Source organism: Panicum hallii, chromosome 9, assembly GCF_002211085.1.
Source record: "Panicum hallii strain FIL2 chromosome 9, PHallii_v3.1, whole genome shotgun sequence".
Taxonomy (NCBI): domain Eukaryota; kingdom Viridiplantae; phylum Streptophyta; class Magnoliopsida; order Poales; family Poaceae; genus Panicum; species Panicum hallii.
The window spans coordinates 67,444,476-67,471,200 of record NC_038050.1 but is presented as its reverse complement, the minus strand read 5'-3'; the positions used below and the strand labels follow the sequence as shown (position 1 = coordinate 67,471,200).

The window sequence follows — 26,725 nt, the reverse complement described above, 5'->3', positions numbered from 1 at the left end:
CTACACGCCCCAACAAAATGGTGTGGTGGAAAGAAAGAACAAGACACTCATCACCCTAGCAAGAGCAATGTTGGATGATTATGGCACGTCCGAGAAGTTTTGGGCGGAAGCAATCAACACGGCGTGTCATGCATCCAACCGTGTGTATCCTCACCGACTCCTCAAGAAAACTCCATATGAGCTCATCACCGGGAAGAAACCAAATGTATCATACTTTCGGGTCTTTGGTTGCAAATGCTTCATTTATAAGAAGAAAAGGCTCGGTAAGTTTGAAAGTAGATGTGATGAAGGTTTCTTTCTTGGTTATGCATCAAACTCCAAAGCATATAGAGTATTCAATCAAACCTCCGGGTTAGTTGAAGAAACATGTGATGTGGAGTTTGATGAATCTAATGGCTCCCAAGAGGAGGTTGTTGGCTATGAGAATGTAGGGGATGAAGAGATTGAAGAAGCCTTGAAAAAGATGTTCATTGGGGATATCAAGCCGGAAGAAATGCATGAAGGCAATGATCAAGGGGGAGGACCTTCCTCATCTACACCAAGCACCTCCACGGCACCCCTAGTGGATGAAGATCAAGATAAAATTGATCCACTACCTCAAGAAAATGTGTCAACGCCAACACCCCAAGTCCAAGAACAAGAAGAGCAAAATGTTCCACCACAAGCACAAGTCACTCATGATCCACCCCAACAAGCATCCACGCAAATACCGCTAGTGAAGCATGGTCGCATCTCCAAGGATCATCCAATTGGTCAAATCATTGGTAGTCCTTCCAAAGGAGTAAGAACTCGTTCTAAGCATGCTTCATTTTGCGAACATCACTCGTTTGTTTCTTGTATTGAACCCACTAGCATAGAGGAAGCACTTGAGGACTCGGATTGGGTGATGGCCATGCAAGAAGAGTTGAACAATTTCACCCGCAATGAAGTTTGGGTCCTCGAAGCTCCTCCGAAAGACAAGAACATCATCGGCACAAAGTGGGTCTTTCGAAACAAGCAAGATGAACATGGGGTGGTGGTACGCAACAAAGCAAGACTTGTGGCAAAAGGGTTTTCTCAAGTCGAAGGTTTGGATTTCGGTGAAACTTTTGCTCCGGTCGCAAGACTTGAAGCTATCCGCATCCTTCTTGCTTACTCTTCACATCATAATATTAAATTATATCAAATGGATGTGAAAAGTGCGTTCTTAAATGGCTTTATTAACGAACTTGTTTATGTTGAGCAACCTCCCGGGTTTGAAGATCCGAGGAATCCTAATCATGTTTATAGGTTGCACAAGGCACTCTATGGGCTCAAACAAGCTCCAAGGGCTTGGTATGAGAGGCTTCGTGACTTCCTAATCATGCAAGGGTTCAAGATCGGGAGGGTGGACACCACCTTGTTCACAAAAGACGTCAACGGGGATCTTTTCATTTGTCAAATTTATGTTGACGATATTATCTTTGGCTCAACTAATGATTTACTAAGCCATGAGTTTGCTACCATGATGTCTAGGGAATTCGAGATGTCCATGATTGGCGAATTGACCTTCTTCCTTGGTTTTCAAGTCAAACAAATGAAGGAAGGGACATTCATTTATCAAGAAAAATATACTAAAGATATCTTGAAGAAGTTCAAGATGGATGAATGTAAGCCAATCAAGACACCCATGGCAACCAATGGGCATCTCGACTTGGATGTGGACGGTAAACCGGTTGACCAATCCCTCTATCGCTCTATGATAGGATCTTTGCTTTACCTTACCGCATCTAGGCCCGATATAATGTTTAGTGTGTGCTTGTGTGCCCGTTTTCAAGCTAACCCTAAGGAATCACATCTTTCTGCTGTGAATAGGATCCTTCGGTATCTCAAGCACACTCCTAGCATAGGTTTGTGGTACCCCAAAGGCGCCAGTTTAGATCTCTTGGGATACTCGGATTCGGATTTTGCCGGAAGCCGTGTGGATCGCAAGAGTACCTCCGGGGGTTGCCACTTGCTTGGGCGTTCTCTAGTTTCTTGGTCGAGTAAGAAGCAAAATTCCGTGGCTTTGTCCACCGCGGAAGCGGAATATATAGCTGCCGGTGCATGTTGTGCCCAAATTCTATATATGAAGCAAACCCTTTTGGACTTTGGTGTGAAACTAGGAAGAATTCCACTCCTTTGTGACAATGAAAGTGCCGTAAAAATTGCCAAGAATCCGGTTCAACACTCTCGCACAAAGCACATTGATATTCGCCATCACTTCTTGCGTGATCACGAAGCCAAGGGGGACATTTCCCTTCAAGGTGTGAGATCCGAGGAGCAATTGGCGGATATTTTCACAAAACCTTTAGACGAGAGTACCTTTGTTAAGCTAAGAAATGAGCTAAATGTGTTAGATGCGGCAAACGTCATGTAAGTTGCCATGTCATATAGAAAAATGCATACATATAGGACACTTGTCTAACCATGGTAAGATAGTGATGAGCAAGGGTTTAGCTAGAGGTGGTGGTCCACTTGTTTTCCTCTAGGCTTGTAGAAAGGCTCATCATGATGAAGCTTTCCGTGGGATCAAATTTGACAAGTAGATCTTAAATTCTCGTTATGCATTTCTTGTCATATAGTTGTGCATCTCATGTTTACCTTTCCTTCGCATGTGTTTGTAATTTGCATTATCATTGCATGCGCAAAAGTCACAAAGGAGGTCACTTGATGAAAATGAGACTTGTTTTACGTGCAAGATCTTAATTCATGTGAAGTGAAAAGAGTAAAGTGTTAGGTGCGTTATTGCCTAGTGAGCAATGTCATTGTGAGTTTGAAGCTTTACTCCTTCAATATTCCTATGACACGGCTCATACATTTTAAATTTGGCGCTTTGTCTCTCTTGCGACTTATCCTTGATTTTTTAAAAAAAAAAAAAAAACTATTTAAGTTATTAAGCTATTCTATTTTGAGGGGTAAGGTCGCCTATGCAAGTCCATTAATTTGAGTTTAGTTGAATCTTATAAGTTCATTGGACTTAGCATAGAAAAGTGAGCTGAGAGAGGGTTTTTGGGTTCACCGGTTAAACCGACGCTCAATGGATCTATACCCATCGGTTTAACCGGCGTTACTAAGTGCCAGTCACAGCTCAGTCATTCCAGGCGTTCAACCGGCGTATACAAAGTCTGCAGCATCGGATCAACCGTTGAACAGAACACACTTTTGACCTGAAAATCAACTGATATTTGCTTCGTTCAACCGACGAGTTCACTTTTCATATCATCGGTTCAACCGGCGTATAGATACAGATTTGGCAAGGCTTCTGGTAAAATACACCGACGCAATCAACCGGTGCTTAAAACCTAAGCGTCGGATCAACCGGCGATAAGAAAAACTGCGAGGTCCACATGTCATATTTCTCTCTTGACCGGTCACGACCCTTCACGTGCTCTCTTTTCCCGCTCGACCTCTCGCCTTCGCCCTAGCTCCCGTCACGCCGCCGCCGTCCGCCGCCATCTACTGCCGTCGCCATCCGCCGCCGCTCGCCGTCCGTGCGCCGCCGCTGCTCGCCGTCCGTGCGCCGCCGCGTTCCTGCGCCCGCGCCCGCGCCCGCTCGCGTCCTCGCATCGCCACACGCGCCGCTGTCCGCAGCTCGTGTGCGCCCTCGCCGCCGCACTTTCCGCGCCAACCGCCGCCCGCGCCGCCGTCGTCTGCCGCACGGCCCCAGCCGTGCCCGCGTCTTGCATCGCTCCGCGCGCCCAGCCGTGCGCAAGCACCGCCTGCATTGCGACCGCGCCGCCGCCAATCACCACCTGCGCGCCACCGCACCAGCGAGCCCTTGCGCCACTGCGTCGACGTCACTGCCGTGTCACCGCGTCTTGTTGCTATCTGTGATCGTGATGGGCCGTGACAAGAGGAAAGGGAAGGAGATCGTGGTTGAGGAGCCCGCGCGCAAGCGGACTCGCGCAGCGAGAGAGGCCGAAAGGGCCGAGATGGTGGCTAAGGCCGCCGAGGAGCAGGCGTCAGGCCGTGCTCGTCCTTTCGCGATCAGAGATCCAGCAGCCAGGGGCAGAGGGAGAGGCAGAGGGATGGGCAGAGTCAGAGGAGGCAGGGCCACCAGAGCCGCAGCAGCAGCAGCAGAGTCAGCGCAGTCAGCTTCAGCGGCAGAGTCCGAGTCAGAGTCAGCGACAGACCAGTCTGAGCAGTCTCAGGGGCAGGCTACACCTCAGTCACCAGCTCTACGACGTTCCGGCCGCACTCGGCAGACGTCCCCTGCAGAGCAGCCCTCACCTGCGACCGAGCGTCGCACTGGACCTAGGACGCGAGGAGGTCACCAGCCACAGGAGCCTCGCAGGTCCACCGCAGCAGCAGCAGCAGCTAGACGAGCCGAGGCCCTAGCGGCCGAGCGCGCAGTGTTCCGCATGGACACTGTCGTGCGTCTGGAGCCAGGTGTGCTGCTCCAGAACTTGACCAAGGCCAATGCGGCGAAGGTCAAGAGGCTCAGATGGAGTGTACAGGAGGAGGAGTGGTTCCCCGTGACGCGAGACAGCAGGGTCGATCGCAGATTCTGGACACTTCTTCAGGCCAGTTTCTACGAGACTTACCAGAGACGGGGCCACAGGATTTTCCCTCACAGGGTTCTTGACTGGGTTTCACTGAGGACAGCTGCAGGGGGAGCTGATGTCCGCGAGCACTTCGAGCACTTCAGAGGTCTGCCCAGGTTGCTCTCGATTGAGAGGAACAGATATATTGAGGACTGGGTCAGAGTTTTCTACGCCACAGCTTGGATTGCCCCAGAGCGCCGAGCAGTTCACTTCATGTTTGGGGGGCAGGTGTTTGGTTTGTCCAGAGCGACACTTGCAGGGATTCTTGGAGTTGACCTAGTTGATGTCTCTCTGCACGAGATGGTCTACGGTGATGCAGATCCACCACGCAGGGCTATGATTGGCGGGATTGCACCTTCTCACGAGGTGATCTCTCAGTGTTTCCGTCAGCCATTCCCTGCTTCCTACGCCAGAGTCCCTAGCCTGCTGACCCCAGAGGCTTACGCAGTTCACATGGCACTCCGGAGGACTTTGCTCCCGAGGAGTGGCTACCCAGAGGGGTTCACAGGTCTGCAGCAGCTACTGCTTCTTCACATCCTTACTCATGAGCCGTTCGACATTGTTGACTTCATTTTGGCTGAGATTGAGGATGTCATCACTGACGGGATGGGTGTCGTGCGTCAGTTTCCATATGCTCACTGGATCAGCTTCATTTGTTCTATGATTGTGCCAGCTGAGTCCCCCGTCAGTGCAGTTTACAGACAGGACGAGGTCCCATGGTTTCCAGTCTACCGTCCGACAGCACCCTCAGACAGGAGGAGAGGCAGACAGGCCGATCGGGCTGCTATGGCACAGTTGGCACCCGAGGTACAGGCCCGAGTGGCCCAGGAGGATGAGGCGTTACTTGCCGCAGAGGCACAGCTTCCAGGAGGAGAGGATGAGATTCACTGGTCCGATCTTGAGTCAGACTCCTCCGAGGACGAGGAGTACTTCCCTGCACCTGCTCCAGCGAGTCACGATCACGAGGCAGGGGGGTCCGGAGAGCCAGCTCCAGTGACAGCTGCTACTGCTACAGTTTCTGAGTCTCAGGTGTCTCAGCCGTCTGAGCTCACCGCACTTTTACAGCAGCTGGTCACTCAGCAGAGGGAGGACCGCCGAGCACAGGAGGAGGCCAGGAGAGCCCATGAGGCCCAGCTTGCACAGATCCAGAGGGAGGCCGCCCGAGAGCGTGCTGCTACGGAGGAGCGTTTCGTCGGCCTTATTGACAGAGTCTCACAGAGGACGGACGCTCAGTTCCAGCAGATGCAGCAGGGCATGATGGCGATGTTCGGGATGATTTCACAGTTGTATTCTCACACCGGACTCGCCCCTCAGCAGCCAGCACAGTCAGGCCTTCAGGGCACCGGAGCACCAGCACTTGCAGTTACACCTGCTCCGGCCTCCACTGCTCCAGCTTCTTCTACGACTCCGGAGATTATGTTCTCACTGTCAGCACTTCTCGGGTCTGCGAGTCGTCCTATCTTCTCTCCACTGCCTGCGACCTCACTATTCCAGGAGTCACCCTCTACAGTCCAGTCAGTTGGCCTCCCCGCAGTACCACAGCCATTACCTTCAGGGGGAGGCGGAGAGGTGTCCTTAGCCCAGCAGTCGTCACAGCCGGCAGCTTCAGCACTCACCTCTTCAGATGTTGACACATCTTCTGCTGAGCCGGCTACCACTTCCACGGACCCTCTCCCAGGCAGTGCCAGCACCAGGGCCTCGACGACAGCCTCGACGACTGCCACACCTCCCGTCAGCTCAGCACCAGCCGGTCCTTCAGATCAGCAGCTACCAGCAGTCACTGAGGATCCACCGTCTGACGACGACGACGACGATGACCCGGATCGCTTCCTCGCCGTCCCGCGGCACCCAGATCAGTAGCCTTTTTGTGCTTTGATGCCAAAGGGGGAGAGGGAGTCAGGGGGAGGGTAGCTGTAGAGAGAGCTCGATCTGACTTTTGATGTTTCTTATTGTATTATATTTGATGTTAGTTCATGGATATGTACATCTGTCACTTGAGCATGCTGAGCTTTTGAGACATATCTATGGATTTCGTTTGAGCCTTTGAGCTTTTTGGTTCCTTTCTTTTCGAGTTTGCTTGTGTTTACTCGTGCCTTATCTTTCTCGCTCTCTCGATATCTATGTTTATGTTGTCATCAATCACCAAAAAGGGGGAGATTGTAAGCATCTAGGCCCTTAAGGTATGTTTCGGTGATTAATGACAACCATTATTGTGACTAATGAGTTTGTGCAGCTTTATAGATCATTATTGCTCATTTGGTTATATGTCAAAAGAGGCCCCCAAATTTTCATTATTCAAAAAGGCGATCTCGGCATTCAACTCTATAATGTGTCAAGACTAAGGATCTTTCTAGTCCTAAGTGTCATAAGGTTGAGAAGGACACTTAGGTTAGTATAGGTTTTATAGTTTTGTAGTGATCGCACTATTAAGAGGGGTTTAGGCTTAGTAACTTGAGCATGGACATGGTCATTTGAAAATGGATGCACACAATAGTCACTCAGGTTTCTAGAAGCTCAAATAAGTGGTTCTCAACTTATATCTCAAGAATATTTGGATTTCATTCAAGACTCAAGTCAGAAAAGGCAAAATCAGAAAAATCCTATTCACCGGTTTAACCGACGCTTCAAGTTTTATATACGTCGGTTAAACGAGGTCAGCAGGTCTGGACAAGTCAACACACCGGTTAAACCGACGTTATTTGAAATTGGACGTCGGTGCAGTTGTCCAGAGACTCGGTTTTCAGTTGATCAGTGGACAAAAAGACTCACCGGTTAAACCGACGCTATTTGAAATTGGACGTCGGTGCAGTTGTCCAGTAACTTGGTATTTCTGTTGATCAATGGATGTTTACAGTCACCGGTTAAACCGATGCAACGACGGTTAATCTTCCCAAACAGTAACGGCTAGTTTTTCAAAAGGGGAGTTTACATTCACCGGTTAAACCGACGATGACTATTGGAGGGACGTCGGATTAACCGGCGCTACGCAGTTTTTCTGGCAGCTTTTTCTCCAACGGCTCTATTCGTGTGAGCTGCCTATATATACCCCTCCAATGGGTCATTCTACCACTCTTGACACTAGGCAACATCCAAACACACATACTATAGTCAAGAGCCACCTTGAGCTTCAACATTTCATACACTTGTTCATTCAATCATTCAAGAAGCAAGATTAAGGACTTGAGTAGAGAGAAGCTTGTGTGCATCCATTCTTGGTGATTGGGTTCTTTCTCAAGTGAAGGCCTTAGCTTGTTACTCTTGGTGATTGGCATCACCTAGGCGATCTTGGTGATCGAGGTGATTCTCGCGGAGCTTGCCAAGGATTGTGGAAGCCCGGAGAAGAGATTTGTACGTGGCTTGATCTCCACCACACCGGGATGGTGAACGGAGACTCTTAGTGAGCGCCCTCGTCTTGGTGACTTGGGAGGTGACAATACTCTTTGTGAGTGTCACAACGTGGATTAGGGGTGTGTGCCAACACATCGATACCACGGGAAAAAATCCGGTTGTCCCTTGTCCACTTTACTTATTTCAAGCATTATCTTTCATGCAATTTGTTCATGTGCTTGATTTAGGGATCACTAGTTAGCTCTACCTTGCTAGGCTTTATCTCTTTTCATCTTAACTAGCTTGTGTAGGTTGTTTAGCTATCCGGTTGGTGAATTGGTGCCTTTCTAGTTTTGCATAGGTTAAGGTTGTTTTATCTTGTTTTAGAAATTGAAAAAGGCCCAATTCACCCCCCTCTTGGTCCATCGATCCTTTCAGCCTCCACATGCCCATGAGGACAGGGTGCTCGGGGATGGCCTCCATAGGCCCGGACCCCCCAGGAGGTCCGGTGCCACCACGTGTGGGAGCCAGACCCCTCTGGGCCTGTCCATCCGAACTGGCCTCGGGGGCCCGGACCTCCCCTTCCCCCCCGGAAAGGGGTCCGATACCGCCACGTGCCGTCAAGGAGGTGACCGCAGGGCCGGACCTGCCACGTGCCTGTGGAAGAAGGCCCTCCGCGGGACACTAGCCCAACCACCGCATTAAATACGGGTAGGTGGGCTTCGCGCGTCCAAGGCAGGGCATGGCCTGCCCACTGACACACTGGGCAGGTATACTAACACCACGGTAAGCCCGCCTATTTTCAAGGCGGCGTGTCGCATCACTGTGCACTATGCACAGGCAGGAGGCGTGCAGTCAACTCACAGCGCCGCACGCGTGAGCAAGAGGTGACGATGGTCTGCTGTAGGAGAGCTGAGGCGTGCGCTGCCACAGTGTGTGCGGAGGCGACGGTGCGGCGGGTCAGCGCAGCCCCTTCACCTATATGAGGGTACTGGTCCAACAGTGACAGCACGTCTTCCACTGTGTGTAGCACTGGCAACAGCCACTGTGCCGGTAAGGCGACACAGGACCATACTCTGGTTGCAGATACGCACATCAACTTCTCGATCGAGAGGACTATAGGGAGGAGTTAAAAAGGAAGATCTCCATATCTCTCGTATTACAGGTTACAGTCGCCGGGCCCACCTATCGGGATCCCGCATAGTGTACGCACTGCCCTTGAGTCTATAAAAGGGAGAGTGTACTCATTAGAACGACAACTTCTAAGTTCAGGTTCCAGGTTACAAGCTCATGCTCTAGGCTCAAGCTTCTGGTCCTTGGCTCTAAGCTCCCACGAGCAATACAACACCACTCAAGTGGACGTAAAGTATTACGCTCCGGCGGCCCGAACCACTCTAAATCTCTACGTCATTCCCGTGTTCGTCCACCATTTGATCAAGCGTTCCTGAATCTCCCCCAAACTCTTCCTAAACTAGGATTAGGTGGGTGCATTCTGCCACTCGGCTGGAGATTTCTTCCGACACACACCACGTGAAAGGATAATTCTATCTCTGGGCTTATCTCTTCAAGTGAATCGATCCCCCATGACGCTCTCTCTCTCCGTCTCTCCCTCGCGCTTCGCTGGCTGGAAGAACAACCGCTCCCCATCCAAGAACAGGTGCTCCCGAATCCAAATCCGGTGCACCCAAAGCGGCTTCCCAGAGGAGCACATCGCCGTCAGCTCGTGCAGTGCACGGCCGACCAGCTCCAGGATTCTCGCTCTGTCGTGTCCCTGAGGCCTACGACGCCACCGCAGCCGTCGGCTACTACGCTCCCGCTGCCGATCTGGATGGCGCAAGCCGAGCACAACGGTCGATGGCGAGGCTAGGGCGGCGAGCTCGTTGGCGGCGGGTTTTCCTAAGGTCTTGCGCAACCTCTCTACGACTCTACCTGAATGACGGGGGCAGACGTGGCGAACCGTACCAATTTGGTCGCCGGACTGCTCGCAGCAGGGAGCCGCGGCCGAGTCCAAGCCACCGGCGAGGGGTACCGGACTTGGATGAGTCGTGCGGGAGCACCTGTTCTTTGTCCAATGGAGAGAGGAAAGAGAGAGATAGAGCTGAAAGAGAAAGAAAGCTAGATCTAGGATCCATTCAAAGAGATAACATCAGGGGTAGAGGTGTCCTTTTATGTGGCATGAAGAATTTTTTTTAATTGAATCCATACCATTACAATTATCCGAGTTCACTGATTTATTATTACAATTCGTCATATTAGAATCGTACCATTATAATTTTACAACTCTTCGAAATATACTAAAGTTACAACTCTTTAAAATATACTAAAGGGATCCAATTAACCTAAGAAATAAAAGAGACAAGAGAGAAAAGGAAGAAAAATATCCGAAATGAAAGAATTTGCGTGCATGGTGTTAAATTTTAGAAAACCTTGCGAACTGAGTGTCAAATCTAGTGAGGCCCGCGGATTGATTCCAAATTCTGAAATTTCTCTGTTTCGGAGGCGGAGGCAACAGGCAAGGGACAAACCCCAGCCGCGGCCTGATCTTCTCCGCCCCAATCAGTCCCGCCATTACTGGCGCCGGCGACCATTGGAGCGGGCAGCGGTGCGATGAGATGATGCGCCCGGCTGAAGGTGCGTCGATTTCGCCCTGTGAGGGGGCGGTGCGGCCGGGGGCGGGGGCGGGGGCGGGGGTAGTTCAGGGTATCCGAGGAAACCGGCGCTGCCGGTCTGCCGGGGCGGCCGGCGGGGCTAGTTCAGGGCATCCAAAGGAAACCGGCGCTGCCGGGCTTGCGAAGAACAAAACCAAATCCTGCTAAGCACAGCACAACAGGAACAGGCGACCAGCAATGAGGCTTTGATCACGGCTACGACACCTCCATTTGTTTGTGGTTTCCATTAATCTCTGCTGACGCAGCATCTTCATTGTATTGGCCAGTGTGCTAGATTGATTAGCGTCAGAAATTTTGTGGATCTACTACTGCCGTAGTGCGCTGGAGGCATCAGACAATATACTCGTTATTTACTAGGATGTGACCTGCTGGATGAACCTTTAGTCCTGTAGACCTAGTGATGGTACTGACATGGGAATGCTATTCATGATCTTTGGGTGCGCTAGGGTGATTTAAAAGTGACTAGTGGCAGTGCATTTGTGTGTGAAGTAGCTAGTATAGTTGTTTTGGATGTATATGTAATCTGCACAACATGCTAAAAATTGTATCCAAGCAAACTCATGTTTGCTTTCCTGTGCCCCCCCCCCACCCCCCCCCCTCCACCCCGCTAACCACCATCCTTATTGGAATTGAATGAGTATAATGTAGCATGTGGATGTTCATTTCGTGGACCATGTGAATATAAATTGTGGGAATTATGAATGAACCGGTTGGAAGAATTAATGACTCCCAGCTACATGTAAAGTATATTGTTTCTTACTCTTCATTATCCCCAATACTGCAAACTAAGGAGCTGAACGCAGACTGTCGTCGTTGAGCTCCTTTTCCTTTTTGCCATAATGATTATCATAATTGCATATGTTTTGTGATTGTGTGGTCTGAGCTATCTCAGCTGCCAGTTCAGGATTCATAATACGGTACCAGATGGACTCAGTGAGATAAGGGCAGATCGCCCTCTAATCTTTGAGCTTCTACTGTCGAGAAGAGATTATGATCATACCAATTTGGTGGGTGAAGCCCTTTACTTGATTGCTCCCTATGCAGGACCCCTTTGCATTCCTTTGTAGTTTTTAGGATCCGGCTAACTAATAGATCAGAGATCTTAAGACTTCCTTTAGATAGCAAGATTGACATACTAATAATACTTGGAGTTCCTTTAACAACCATCTGACAGACTAGGATTATTACACATCTAATCTGGCAGGGGTGATGCTTGTATGGTTTCTAACAATTCTGATGCCTCTGTTTTGGCTTTCTGACTGATCAGGTCCTGGTATTTTTTTAATCTTTAAAACAGGACCTGCCCAGGATACATATTTAAACTACTGTAACAGGATGAATTATCCATCCAGTGACATCCTGCGTGGCTCTGGAAGGCAATGATCCTTCCCAAGCAGGAAAGCAAACATATATACAAGAGAGGAAAGACAAGGTTTCTTATTTCTTCCTTTCTTTTCCATCACTTTGGTCGATGGTTTCTGCTCATTATTAGTTAAAAGCTTCTTTGTGATAATCAGGAGCCTATATGTGTTAATGTGAAACTAGCTACATAGAATAGTACTCATAAGAAATGCTACCGCTATCGAGATCTTCATTGATAGACTGGCACTATTAAGGCCCACAGCTGATCAAGATTCAGAGCAAAGAAACCAATTGGATGATGGTTTCATGCTTTGATTCCACCCACACAATAATAAACCACAGCTACTGGTTACCGCAATCCAAGGCCCTGTAGTTATATTATATCAATCGAAAGGTCAGAGTCATACTAGAAAAATTAAACTTTCCTCATACATACAACTCAAATTCCCTTTAAGCTGCTTTCTCTTTGAAGCCGATGTTGTCCATCTTTCTTGTTATATTCTATCCCCTTAGATTTTTTTTTAAAAAAAAACTTTGTTAAGTCCATCAGCGACTCAGTTTTGCTTCTGCCCCATTAAAATTAATAAACATTCATTTCAAAATTTGCTATAAAGTATCTGGCTTAGTTTGGTTTCATTTTGTTTGCTAATCTTGAAAGAAGCCTATGCTAGAAAACATAATGATCCTTACTTTGAATAAGTGAACTCTGTTGGCGATTATGAGCTTTGTGGTTGTTCCAAAGCCGACCACCATGATTATTGCTAGAAATGTTAGCTTAGCTGAGTTGTAAGTGCATCAACCCGGTTTAGAACTTGGCTAGCTGTTGCTAACTAGTTGAAAGTAGCCGGGAGCTGATTTGAAATGTCTGAAAAATTTATGTTCTTTCTGCTTGCCTTTTAACCTATCCATTTTAAGATTTTTGACACTGGAAATGTACTCCCCGCCTCTGGAAATGTACACCCTGCCTTTATTTATTGTTACGCTTGGTGCTCTCTCAAGATAATTTGCTAAGTCCAATCCAGATCATGTTACTCTGTGTTCCAGTTTAATTGATGATTTTAGTTGCAACTTTCTGCTCCCCCTGCGCATCAATGTAAAGCACATTTTTTGTTTGAAAACTTTGCAATTGATTATGCGTGTTGTTAGTGTTCAAAAGTTCTATCGATAGATTTGATTCAAAATATTTTGTAATAATTAACAGTATATTGTAAGAGAAATTGAAGGTCAAAATTGACGTTTGAAGGCCTTCTAATACAAAATACTCCTTAGATTGATGGACAGAGGAGAAGCTTGTAATATGTTCAACTATTATGCAAATTGGGTCATCGGTGTCTTTACGTGCATAATGCTCTCTTGTTTGAACATAGTTGTACCAAATCTACTAATGTATTAGTTTTATTCTCTCTGTTGGGATCTAGCATATTAGTGACTGGGCGATCCTGCTGCATTCCTGACTAATTACAATCAATCTTGAACTACATTCAGATTCGAAGTACCTATTCCTTGCCCTGGTGGATCTCTTTTATGTTTTAACAAAATAAATGCTTGCAAAATAATTTAACTTATATTTGTTGTGACTGATTTGTTTATTAGTTCAGCTCTCATATTTGGAATCTGAAAACCTGAGGATCTCATAGTGTTTTCTGTATTATGTTTGGTTAAATTCTTAGCAAATTGTTACTGTGATCGATGGAGGAACGGCCCTGTGTTCTGCCTCTTAGTTGTACTGTGATCAATTATATGAATCTAGCGATTCTGCCAGCCTTTTCTGCAGCAGCAGATTTGCAGCTTTTTCATTGTGCTTGGTGCAATTATCAGGTTCACCAACTCCTATGGTGCTAGGATGGGGTCAAAGTGCTGAAAGATCATATTAATGTTGCTTCTACTGCTTGCCATTTGCATGCTGCTGCTGCGGAGCTGCTATTCAGTGTAAATAATTTAAATGTTTAGTCAGTCAGTAACATGCTGTGGTTCATCTAAGCTACATGTCCATTGCGTGCCTAGTTAGCTACATGCTTTTGATCTGTCCTTTGTGGTACTTGGCATAAAGAGTTCCCTGTAATTGCCTTTTATGCTTGTCATGAAAAAGGAAATTGATAATTGATGCTTTGTTCCTGCTGAGTTGTTTGTGGGGCCTTTCATGTAATTCTTTTGTGGAAGCATTGTTATGGATCATTTCTTTTTAACTTGCATATAGTTTCAATCTTGGATGCATGTGCTTCAGCCCATTATTGATGTCTGAAACGTATCCTTGGATGACATGAAAAGGTGATATCCCTGGGAGTAGAAAAAGAAGATGTTTCTCAAAGGTATATTTCTCATAAAGCTTGCACTTCAGCATAAACTTGTATACATCTGGACCTGTTAAAGCAGAACTGCGCTTTGTATACTTCAAGGTCATACTCAGTTTTCATCATATATTCATATGGCATAAATGAGATCACTTTTTCAAATGTATTCACCAGGATTTGGTTTGCTATGTTGTGCTGATGATTGTTCTTGCTGTTGGTGTTTGGATGAATTGCTCAAGTGGCTGACAGCTGAGATGAGGATATGGCAAAGTGCTGATCGTCGTTGCCGATGGAGACAGGTGCCTCTTCTCTTTCGTGGACTTTAATTTTTGGCATTTTCCTTTTAAATGCACATCCATCATTATCCAGAATAAATTCCTGCATTAGGAGCCAGCATAAGGTTCTGAACACACCTGATTGCTTTCAATGCCATGCCGCAGTGAATTAAATGTTCTTGAAATTTTAGCAGGCCAATACGCTTGTGCCATTTTATTTACTATGGTCATCTTAAAGGCATATCGTGTTTGATACACAATAGTTACTGCTGCTATACAAGCCAATCGCAATCAAAATTGACAAAACAAATTGCTGAAAATATTTCTCAGAGAAAAAGAAGGTTTTAACCTGCATGGCATCTCTTTGCTGTTGATACATGATATTGGACAAAAGGCTTTTGAAATTTTGAAAAAAAGGATAAGGAGGTACCGGGCAGGATGCAAATTTGATGGTTTATGAGCCAACTGTAGTTGATTGCATTTCCTTTGCATATAATTGATAAAAACATGTACCCTTGACTGATAGGGGAAAGGAGGTGAGCCCCTGTGCGCCCATCAGCACAATTGCACAAAATGCCAGCTATATGATCAAATAGGTGAATGGTGGTCACACATAGCCAGATTTTAGGAGCACCAGGTCCAGCTGGTAGTGGGGCGCACCAGTGCGAGGAGCATGACACATATACCCACACCAGGCGAAGTTGCCACATTAGTCCCGGCAGATGCATTCACCGTCGGAACATATTCTGTTCACGCCTTGCCCTTTTAAGGAGTTCTTGATTCTGCAAGATATTTACAAATTGATTTAATTCTCATGCATGCCCACATTAATAACCTGTTTCTGATATTTGGCGTCTTCACATTGTTGTCCATCCACCACCCCTCCTATTTTTCCAGCAATTAACTAGTATTATTGTTATTATTCATGAGCTGTATTATTGGTCACCACTGTTATCTAATTGGTCACTGGTGCATCAGGAATAGCAAAATGAACAGATGATTACGTTTGTGACCTCTGATTGCAAGGGTGAGGCGGCAAGTGGATTGTGCGCAGAGGTCCAACAAGGGAATTCTCTTCGAGTGGTGGGTTAAAGTGGCTTATCTTAATGTGCATCTGATCCTCTCTCAGGCCTGCGATAGCGAGATTCAAATTAAAGTATGGCACCTCCTCGATAATGTTCCTGTTTCGCCGCTTTATCCATGGAAAAGCAATGCCTCCTATCTACCACCCAAGAAAGCCTTTGCAAGTGAAATTTCCAACATGGAAGATTCTCCCGTGTGGGGCTGGTAAATAATTTGGTCTGGTTCTGGTCTGTTTTCGGCTAGGCACACTGGTGCCATAATCGAAATGTCACATGAAGGCTGGCAGGTGCATCTGAATCAAGTCCATTGCTCAGTCTGTGGCCCGGGAAGAGCTAGCTGTTCTTTGAAAAAAAAAAACAGAGAGAGGGAGCGAGAGAATGAAAAATTTGACTGTGCATGATGTATCGTTGGTAAAACTTCCTTTGTCGTGGCGTGTGTGTTTGCAAACAGTAAAGTGATTGTGCGTCTGCTGGAGCATGATTTTTATATGTATGGCATGAGGACGAAAATCATTTGGTCGCAGAAATGGACCAACATACGGTTTGAGGGTGGGCCGTGCGCGTTCGTTTGGATGTGCAAGCATGGTCCTGAGATTTAATTCTGGTTTTTAATGTGCCATTCTGTTGGCCCATAGTATGCACTCGCTGAAGGTCAATTTCAACCTAACAAAGATGTAACAAAAAGGCACAGGAGCAAAGGATGTGTTGAGGCTGCTCCTCTTTCGATCAGTTTCTGATATACGAAGCATGGAGGATTGATTGCCACGACAAGCGCGCGCAGGGCATGGGCTGTGTGAAAAACAGGTCAGGTCGACTGGGATCGGCAGCTACTGCATCTTCGACACTCTTCGACGATATCTTGGGCATTTGAGACGGGAAGACCAATAAAATCGGATTCTCCACTTTAATTTCCTGATCATGTTGCCTGTAAGTGAAAAAAAGGGGATCATGTCGCCTGATGCCCTAGCGCACATCTTTGATCTCTTGCACGTACCACGCCTGCCGTACGTGGTCGCCATTGGAAGCTCTTTTCCAATCCCACCACGCGTGCTGCTGCATGTTACTCAGGTACAATTACAGTAGTGCAAGCCCCTTTTCCTTGGAGAAAGTACCATCACCATCCCCATCGTCAGACGACGACTGTGGCGCCTTCGTCCCGCCGGTCCCGATCGGCCGCTGATGTGTCGCCTAACAACGCCCGGCGGAGGTTGGTCTCGTGTCGGTATGGAGCTGGAGGGCGAGGGTACGCACGCCGGAGCTCGCCACTGTAGCGCGCATGTGATCGATCGCCGCGTCCGTGCGCGTGCGGAGTGCCTGGCTGACCATCGATAGGCACGGACGCCTCCGATCCGCCCGTCATCCTGCAGGAGGCCCTGCCTGCAGCAGCATCAACTGAGCGAGGCCGGCGGGCGACGCATCGGTGGTGCCCGGCCGGTCGCCGTCGCCGTCGCCGTCCGTCCCCGGCGGGGGCGGAGCCAATCAGCGGCCGAAACGACGCGCGGCGCCTGCAACCGAGGCGCCGCGCATGCTATTCCGCGCGCAACAACCGATGCGACCAACGACCGCCGCTCGCCGGCCGGCCGCGTCGGCGTCCGACCCGTCCGTCGACGCGGACGTGACGCGGCCGGGCGATGAGGGATCGGAGGCCCTGCATGCCTGCCCCGCGAGGGACAGGGCGATAATGCCGTGGTACCATGGGGTAGCAAGCGACGTGCGTGATCCCCTCCCCTCGGTACGTGCCCGGCCGTCTAGCCACCAGCCACGCTAGCTAGGCCACAAGCTACCCTACTCTAGCCACGTAGAGCACGTACCCCCCCCCCCCCCCCCCCCCCCCCCCACACACACAGAGATCGTGCGTCCATCCATGGAGACCAGAGACGCTGCTGCGTCACTGTGCCCGAGCACGCCGTCACGTGCGGCGCCGGCGGCCGGCCGGGGTCCGCCCGCCCGGCAGCGAGCCACTGAAGCCGGAGCCAAAGATCTCAGCTCGCGCGCGCACGTATGTCCTCGTCACGCGTACGAGCCAATACCGCTACGCGCTGGTGCGTGCGCACTGTGCAGGTGGCAGCCTTTCCATGGGAGGCAAGTACACGTTGGTCGCGTCGTCCACGTTGTACGGTCGTCGATGGATCGTCGACCGACCGATCAATGAATGGGTCAGTCTATCAGTGAGTCAGTACTGTTGGCCGGCCGGTGCATATGCATGGTCATGTTCGCATCGCATGGTTATGATCCATCCATCAGGACCGTCAGTCACCCATCCATCGCGCCGGCTGGGATGCGCGCAGCACGTAAAGTACTAGTACGTGGTACGTACGCCACATGGGCGCGCACACGCAGATCGAGCACGTACGTACCGCCCGTGGATGTGCGCGTCCACGCGAGAGGGATCGTGCCCGTGCAGGGTCAAGGCCGACGTGTCCGACGCGGATGCGTGGGCGTTGGCATGCCCGGCCGGGAGCGGCAGCGTACGGGCGCACGTCCTGTCTCCCGATGCCCTGCAAGGCCCGGCACCCCGGGTGGTTGCTGCCAGTGCCAGATGACAACGCCGTGCACGCTCACCAGAATACCAGATTACGGGCGAGGAGGACGTGATCCGATCGATCCGGCCGTGCCAACTCATGCACACGACGATTTTTGGTTTCACCCTGTGCACGCGGCGATGGTGCTTGTAGCTGGCTGGCTCCAAGTTCAAGCGTCGTGCAGCTGCATGGGAGGTAAGGTAAGGTGGTGTGTGTCCCCCAAGAGGGCAACTGCTCCCTCCATGCTGGCCATTTACCGCCCTGTCGTGTCGATTTCTTTGCATGCATCACATAGAGCGCATGCATGATCAATCTACCACCGTGTGGTACCGCGAACGGGCAGGCAGTTAAATGGAAAAGTACCCGGCCCCGCGCCTCGCTCGAGTCATTGCATTTGCACATGCACTTCGTGTCCACTTGATTGAATTCTTCTTGTCTCATCCCTCGCCCCCTCCTCGTGGCCTCGAGATGGGCGCCATCAACATATGCGTCCCACAGTAACTAGTAGTCTAGTCGTCAGATTCGCCTACACCTACACCACGACACACTGATGCCGATCGATCCCTAGCTTGCCTTTGTAGAAGAGCATAGCATAGGCGTGTGTGTTACGTCCCCCCTTCTCTGCTTCACCATATTTGTTCAAGCCCACCACGGATAGATACGTGGAGTGTACATGCCCAGTCCAGGGCGAACCAACACCAGACGTGAAATGTCTACATACATCAGGGTTATATCACCACTTACCTCGTTTTGGTATGATTCGACGACTACCCTACTTCCTAGCTATGTTGCGCCTCTTGACTCCCGTACGAAAGTAGCCAAATTAAAGCATTCGAGTTTGTTTTATTTTAATTGTTGGCGTTGAATTACTCGAGGTATTTCATATCTGGTTGGACTTGCTAAAAGATGACCACTACTAGTTAACAGTGGTTAATAATGGTTCACCATATGCAACTGGTAATAAATTAAAACAGAATACAGTATGATACCTAGAAAAAGGTCAAATGAAGATGCGTGGGAAACAAAACATTTCTTTTGTTAGGCCAGTCTCAGTGCATGGTTTCATTGCACAGTTAGTTAGCAAGACTGGAAACTTGGTAACTGAGGTAGAGGAGTGTCATGGTGATAAAAATTCTCTCTCATCCTATGAAACCTAGAAATCGATCATTGATCCAATTTGACTACCTCTATGGGATAGATCTCAGCAGAAAACTGTTGAGCAACGGCAGCAAGTGATTAAGTTCAGTAGTTTTGGGCTAACTTGAATCTGTTTACTTCACTTCTATTTGCTCCTCCCCTCGGTGCATATTATCATATAGAAAGAAACATAGCGATTCCATATCTAGTTTGTGTTTTATTATTCAAATATTTGGTGTGGTGGAGAAGAAGAATCAACAAATCGAACGAGAAAATGGATACACAACGGCTTTCATGCTAGTTGCTCAAAATATCGTATAAAAATCAAGCAATCAAATTGGTTCTGGCGGTGCAGAGGAGCTCCACCAACTGAGCTATATCCCCCTCGAGCCAAGTGGAGTATGCATGAAAGAGTCGGATGCTTCTTCTATTCTTTTCCTTGTTGCAGCTAGGCCATACTGGGCTTCAACTAGAGACCTCATCCATGAAGTAAATCATCGCCCTACGATCCAACCAATTGGGAGAGAATCAATAGACTTCTTTTCGGGAGCGATTCATCCTTCCCGGACGATGAATTGGGAGAGAGGGCAAGATGTATGCAGGATACTTAACCCGTGCCGGAGGATTGCACACAGTTGGTACAACCTCATGTGGTACATTTTACATGTTCTTACAATTCCGATAGTACAGTTGACCTAGTATCGAATTATTATAGATTCCGTTGGCAGCCATTGCCCTCCTGGCGAATCGCTCATGCTATGATCTTCTACTCTTCCTCCTCTCTCCTCATAATTATCTTACCATATCAGCAAATTTGCTGATGTGGTATAATATTTAATGCTCATAGAATTTCTTATGAACCCCCTCCCCCATTGAGGCTGCCCTTAGAAATGAACACGAAAGACATATGACCACCACTAGTGCTGTCAAAAGAGATTAATTCAGGCTAAAACTGCTGTGTCTGAATGTTGATTAGGCTCCCTTGGCAGGCTAAGTCGATATATGTGGCATTGGGTCGCATTGCATATATATGATCTAGCCGCGTAGCAATGGAATCAATCATGCCGCGCCGCACCACTTGGTCATCGCGTGTTTTGGAATAGATCGATAGTCATTGCAATCCAATATTCGATACTGTAGCATGGTGTGCACATGCTAATCCTCCAACCATTAATATTTCAGGAAAAAAGAATAAAAAACAAATATGTCTCATCAAGCACCAATGGCCCACTGTCTAGATGAACAATAGAGCAATAATAGTCAGGGGTATTGGATGACCGGCGCAAAAAAAAAAAAACGCAGGGGCCTAGATGTCGAAGACAAAAAATATGATACGATGATATCTTCAAGTATAACTATTTAGTCCAAATTGTGGCCCTAAATGCATATTTTCATTTTAATACGTTTTTACACTAGGACCGAATAGCAACAATTTCTGACTTTCTGTAGCTAGCCATAATTCCTCAGTTAATCAATATAATTTTGAAATATTTATGTACGTCCATGATCATCAAATTCCTCGATCAATCAATCTTAGTGAAACGACGTACATGAAAATTTAATATGGCCAATAACGATAAATTAATAGTCTTTGCGCATATATACGTACGTCCATATATCATTAGCGCATAATCCAATCTAAAACGGCAGCTATTTAGAGACAGCACGGAGATAAAGATAATGTCGGTTGGCTGCTAAAGCGCTACTGCTCCAGCTGCACCGTACATGGACACTAAGCCGATCGATGCGCATCTGAAGTGGTACGCACTGAAATGCTACACGTTACGGGCATCAAGATCTGGGTGTACGCCGGACGATTGTTCTTGACGCCACCGCAAAGGAGGAGGCCATGCACCTGGCTGAAAGGGATCGGAGAGATTGAGCCCCTGGAACAAATTCAGAGAGTGCATGCTTATATCTGGCAATCTTCGTTACGCACGCAGGGCAAGCAAACGCAAAGCCCACCCCAGAAATGTCGAGTAGTTTATGCTTCATTGCTTCGTGGTGCAGCAGTAATGAGCAGACATAGAAAAGCTCCATCTTTTGCGAGAATGGAAAAAGGGCACTGCAAAAAAGCTTGTAAAATGATGGAGCAGCAAGGGCGGAAAAGGTTGCATTGGTGTTTGTACTGTACTTGTGAGGACTACTGAAAGTTCAATCAAGCAGCCCAGGGCCTGGGCTGCGTGCGGCACTACTGCCATCTGCAGAGGATTCAGATTAAGGCAGCAGGGATTTCTCTGATGGAATTAACCCCTGCCTGCAGGTGCAGGGGCCACGCAAGGACAGAGCAAAGAGTAAATAAGAGTACACATGCTTGGCGGAGCTTGAATTCGCGCAAATCGGGCAGCTGGGCTGCGAAACCCTGCGCCTGCGTGCTGCCCCAGAACTGGGGATCAATGCTGCCCGCTGCCGCTGCTCTGAGAACAGGGCGAGCTACCTAGCTACTCTCTCCTCTCATTTCATTCAGAGCCAGCAGCTAGCCCAGCACAGGGACTGCACGGACGGACCACCCATGGCCTGGGTCGCAAGTAGCAGTGAGCGAGCAGTGGTGACAAGGTGGTGCATGCATGAGCGGGGCGCGGCTAGCTACCGCGTCGAGCCGAGCTGCCCCTGCTCCCCGCTGCTGTTGCGACTTCAATGGTGGGGAGCGCGATGCGTGCGCCAATTAAGCGCGCGCAGCCACGGGTGGCGCGCGGCACAGGGCGCAGGGGCCTGGCCGCGTTGCTCATCCTAGCCTTGCAGCATGTCCATCTACAGGCGCAGAGCTAGCGAGAGGGTCGGGCTAGCTATGGCTAGAGGTCACCCCGGCCGGGCCGGCCTGTCATTCTGAACGTGAACTCAATGCTGTGCGCCTCACAGTGCAGCCATCACTTCTGGCTGGGCGCGGCGCGCTCCGGCCCTGCGCGTGTCGCGCCTCATTGACACACATCGTTCCAGCGTCGACAGCTAGCTCGGATCGGAGGAGCCCTGCCAGCCCGCGCCGTGTAGGTCCAAGCAAGACCCGACCGAGGGAAAAGTGAAAGTAAAACGGCAGGGCGAAACGAAACGCCGTCCGTTCTTTCAGGAGTGCCGGTGGGTGGCGGTTAACTGGCCGGCCGGCCGGCTGTCTAGCAGCAGCAGGTGATGAAGCGCAGGCAGGCAGCTACTAGCATCAGCTGATGATGACTGTATGGCCGATCGATCGCCACCCATAGATGAGCGACGATGCAGATCAGCCCTACTCTACAGTCTACGGCCAGTGCGTAGGTGCGCGCGGTTCGGCCGCGAACCACCACTCGGGCGGCGGCCGAGCAAATCTGCGTCGACCACTGAGCTGTCACGGCCGGAGGCGGCCGCGGGTGCGCGAGCACGCACGCACGCACGCACGCGAGCGACTGGAACGAGCCCATTTGTTCCGGCAGGCCGGGCGTGCCAATATGCCATTCCCCCGCCCCAAGGATAGCGGAATTTTCCAGACAGCCAAGCGCGCGCATAGATGCCGATGCCGAGGCGCGACCGGTTCCGTCGACGGGGCCGCGCGCGAGCCGATCGATGCCGGCGCAGTGCGCGCGGCGCGCGCACGCAGCTTTCCTCCCCTTCCCGGCCCGGGAATTCGATCCCCCAACGGCAGACACGTACGCCTCTGCCTGGCGCGGGCGGGCGGGGCGGTGCGGGGCGGCGGCCGGCCGTGCCCCCAAGCCCGGGCGCGCCCGCAGCGCGCGCGTATATATATGGGCAGGCCACACACCCCAGCCCCCAAGGCGACCCATACACAAACCAACCAGCAGAGCCCCTGAATCCTGATCGCCCTCCACTGACCGCCGCACCTCCTCTGGAGGAGACCAAAAGGCCGAGCACACCAGCAGCCACACAGAGATCAGAGAGAGAGAGATTACTACTGCTAAAAGGCTCGCAAGCAAGCTAGTCAAAACGTACTTGCAGCTCGCGCCGGCAACCAATCGCCAGAGGACAGCGCCCCTCCCTGCCTATATCTTCTCCAACAGTGGGAAGGGGAGCGAGAGGACGCGCGCGAGCTTTCCAGCCCCCGCCCCGGATCATCGATCGATCGGCGCCGTCATGTGCAACGCCGCCGGGAGCGACACCGCCTTGCCGCCGCCGCCGGCGCCCTTGCCGCCGCTCGGCTCCTTCAAGGCCTCCGCGCACCAGCTCCTCCGCCCCGTCGACGGCGACGACGCCGGCGGCCATGCGCTGCAGCTCTCCAAGGTATACGCGCCCGCACACGTGTCGCCGGTCGCGCGCATTCTTCTTCCCTGCTAATAAGCGGCCGCGAAGATAGGCCGTCCGGCCGGCTGGCCGGTTAATGGGGCGCGCACAGCACGGCACAGGCACGGCTACGTACAGTGCGCGAGTGGTCAGCACCTAGCTGCCGCTTGTTGCCTAATGTCTAGTTTACTAGCTAGTAGCTGGTAGTACTGGCATGTCGTGGTAATAGTAACGGCAAGGAAAAGGAAAGCGCGAGCTGTTGGAAAATGGCAGCTCGTCGATCGCCTCGGCTGGAGGCGTACGTGTGTGCTGCTAGCTCTTACCTGTCCTGGATGGATGGCACCTGCAGGTGGCCGGCGAGGCGCGGGCGATCGGCCGGGTGTCGGTGCCGATGGCGGTGACGGGGCTCGTCATGTACTCGCGGGCGCTCATCTCCATGCTCTTCCTGGGCCGACTGGGCGAGCTCGCGCTCGCCGGCGGGTCGCTGGCGCTCGGCTTCGCCAACATCACCGGCTACTCCGTGCTCTCGGGCCTCGCGCTCGGCATGGAGCCCATCTGCGGCCAGGCCTTCGGCGCGCGCCGCGGCAAGCTGCTCGCGCTCGCGCTGCACCGCACCGTGCTGCTACTCCTCGCCGTCGCGCTGCCCATCTCCCTCCTGTGGGTCACCTCCACGGGGTACATACTCAAGCTGCTGGGGCAGGACGAGGGCGTCGCGGACGCCGCGCAGACGTTCGCCGCGTACTCGTCGGCGGACCTCGCCGTGCTCGCCGTGCTGCACCCGCTGCGCGTCTACCTCCGGTCGCAGAACCTGACGCTGCCCATCACGGCGTGCTCCCTCTTCTCGGTGCTGCTGCACGGGCCCATCAACTACCTCCTCGTCGACCGCCTCGGCATGGGCGTCGCCGGGGTGGCGCTCGCCGTCGCGCTCACCGACCTCAACCTGCTCCTCGCGCTCCTCTGCTTCCTCGCCATCTCGGGCGCGCACAGGGACTCGTGGGTGGGCCCTACCTCCGACTGCCTCCGCGGCTGGCCGGCGCTACTCCGCCTGGCGGTCCCCACCGCCACGGCGGTCTGCCTCGAGTGGTGGTGGTACGAGCTCATGATCGTGCTGTCGGGGCTCCTGGCCAACCCGCGCGCCACCGTGGCGTCCATGGGCATCCTCATCCAGGCCACGTCGCTCGTCTACGTGTTCCCCTCCTCGCTGGGCCAGGGCGCGTCCACGCGCGTCAGCCACCAGCTCGGCGCAGGCCGCCCCGGGGGCGCGCGCCGCGCCGCCGGCGCCGCGCTCTCCATCGGCGTCGCCGTGGGCCTGGCGGCCGCCACCTTCATGGTGTCCGTGCGCGACCACTGGGGCCGCATGTTCACGTCGGACGCGGACATCCTCCGGCTGACGGCCGTGGCGCTCCCCATCGCGGGGCTCTGCGAGCTCGGCAACTGCCCGCAGACGGCCGGCTGCGGCGTCCTCCGCGGAAGCGCCCGCCCGGCCAGCGGCGCGCGCATCAACCTGGCCTCCTTCTACCTGGTGGGCATGCCGGTGGGCGTGGCGCTGGCGTTCGGCGCCCGGCTGGGGTTCGCCGGTCTGTGGCTCGGCCTCCTGGCGGCGCAGGCCGCCTGCGCCGTGTGGATGGCGCGCGCGGTGGCGGGCACCGACTGGGACGTGGAGGTGTCGCGCGCCAAGGAGCTGACCAAAGCCAGCACCAGCAACAACCACAGCAGCGAGTGCAACGCCACCACCCCGGCTAGTGATATAACCACTGTGATCGCCACTATCGCCACAGGCGGCACTACCAACAGCAATGCCGCCGCCGGCTGCAAGAACAGCAGCGGCTACGTGCCGATCAGCGAGAGCTGCGGCGGCAACGACAACGAGCTGGAGAAACTGGAGGCCGGCCTGATGACCAGCGACGACAGCGCCAACGGAGGCGACAATACCGATGCCGTGGTTAGGGAGAATCACGGCAGCAGTGGTAACAGTGGCGGTGCTGGTACGACGACGGCGACGGAGGGAAAGGAGCAGAGGAGGGGCGGGCCGGAGCGGGCCCCGCTCATCAGTGTAGGGGACGGGGAGCACGATGGCGACGGCCGTGGAGGTGGCCAGGTCTAAGCGCGTGCGTGATTGGTCGATTAATCCATTAATCTTTGCCATTGACTTTGATCCGTCCCTCCGTCTCCATTTCATCCTCCTGTTTAGTGTTTTTTTTTTCTTTGAATTGGGGCGAGGTTTTGTGACAATTCACTCCTACTAGAGACCGATCGAAAAGATTACATGTTTTGCCATCTACATATATATAATTTCTTTTCTACCTATCCTCAACCCCAGTGAGAGTACACACAATGTGCACGCATGCATGTAGTGTAACTCCTGCCTCCATGTAAGACTGTAAGAGCTAGAGGTCTCTTATAAAAAAATTGATGAGATGCTGAGTTGCTGATGGCAATCTGACGAGCGAGTGCACACGTGAACACACACACACACGGGCACGGCGTCGTAGATGTATGGCACTGTTCCCCTGCCTGCCTCCACCGATTCCCCCAGCCCCAGCACTGGCAGTGGCTTGCCTGCCTGCCTGCCTGTAGCGCTGTTCCCCCAGTGGTTACATGCGTGAGGGCCCGGCGGTGGATTGGTGGCGGGTGGCGCCCCCACCCTCGCCACTGTTTCCGTATTCAACTCATTTGTCCTCCGCCCCCTGTTGTACATGTGCTTTACCATAAAGTCGCACGGCAAATGAATGGAATGGCCTGATGTCTACAGGCACTTGAAGCTGAGCAGGAGGGAAGAAATGAAAAAAGAAAGGCACCCTTGGTTGGTGTCTTGCAATTTTGTAAAAGTTTGTAAAAAGGCCACGCACGCTTTTTCGTTCCCGTTGCGAAAAGGGTGATGGTGCGCGGCTGCATAACCCCCTGGGGGTTTTCTATAAGGAGATGGGGATGATCCTCTTCAGCAAAAGAAAAGGGTGCTGCTCCAACATTTTCCGGTGTTCGCCCCGCGCAGGTGTCAAGTGCCGCGCGAGTCAAAGTGCAGAAGGAATCAGATTAGCTAGCGTGGAGTGGTAATTTATAGCTGCGGTGATAGTGAAAAAGGAGCTTTAAGTAATCTATACTGTACATGTAGGAGAGCAAATTAAGAATCTATGGTAATAAGCTAAATATGCGTGCCTCGGATGGCAAGTCGTATATTTGTAAAAGTCGCCGAGCACTTGTTTGGAGCATAGGAATTTGACACGAACGAATCCATGGGAATTCTCGGGTCCCAAGTTATTTCCAGTTCAGACATATATGCATCGTGTAAAGTCTAAGTGGGATGAAAGGGAGA

The 26,725-nt window shown here is 51.3% G+C and overlaps 1 protein-coding gene and 1 long non-coding RNA gene across 2 annotated transcripts; both read left to right on the top strand.

The window, feature by feature from the left end:
• The first annotated feature begins 12,681 nt into the window (after nt 1-12,681).
• On the top strand, nt 12,682-15,984 carry LOC112877134. Its single transcript, XR_003225448.1, has 3 exons — nt 12,682-14,211; nt 14,433-14,492; nt 15,447-15,984. It is a non-coding gene; the product is annotated as an uncharacterized LOC112877134 (long non-coding RNA).
• Nucleotides 15,985-22,932: 6,948 nt separating this feature from the next.
• LOC112872647 (protein DETOXIFICATION 48-like) lies at nt 22,933-25,850 on the top strand. Its single transcript, XM_025935715.1, has 2 exons — nt 22,933-23,412; nt 23,762-25,850. Exons 1-2 carry the CDS (start codon nt 23,266-23,268, stop codon nt 25,514-25,516), a joined length of 1,902 nt encoding a protein of 633 aa, XP_025791500.1. The 5' UTR covers nt 22,933-23,265; the 3' UTR covers nt 25,517-25,850.
• The last annotated feature ends 875 nt before the right edge of the window (nt 25,851-26,725 follow it).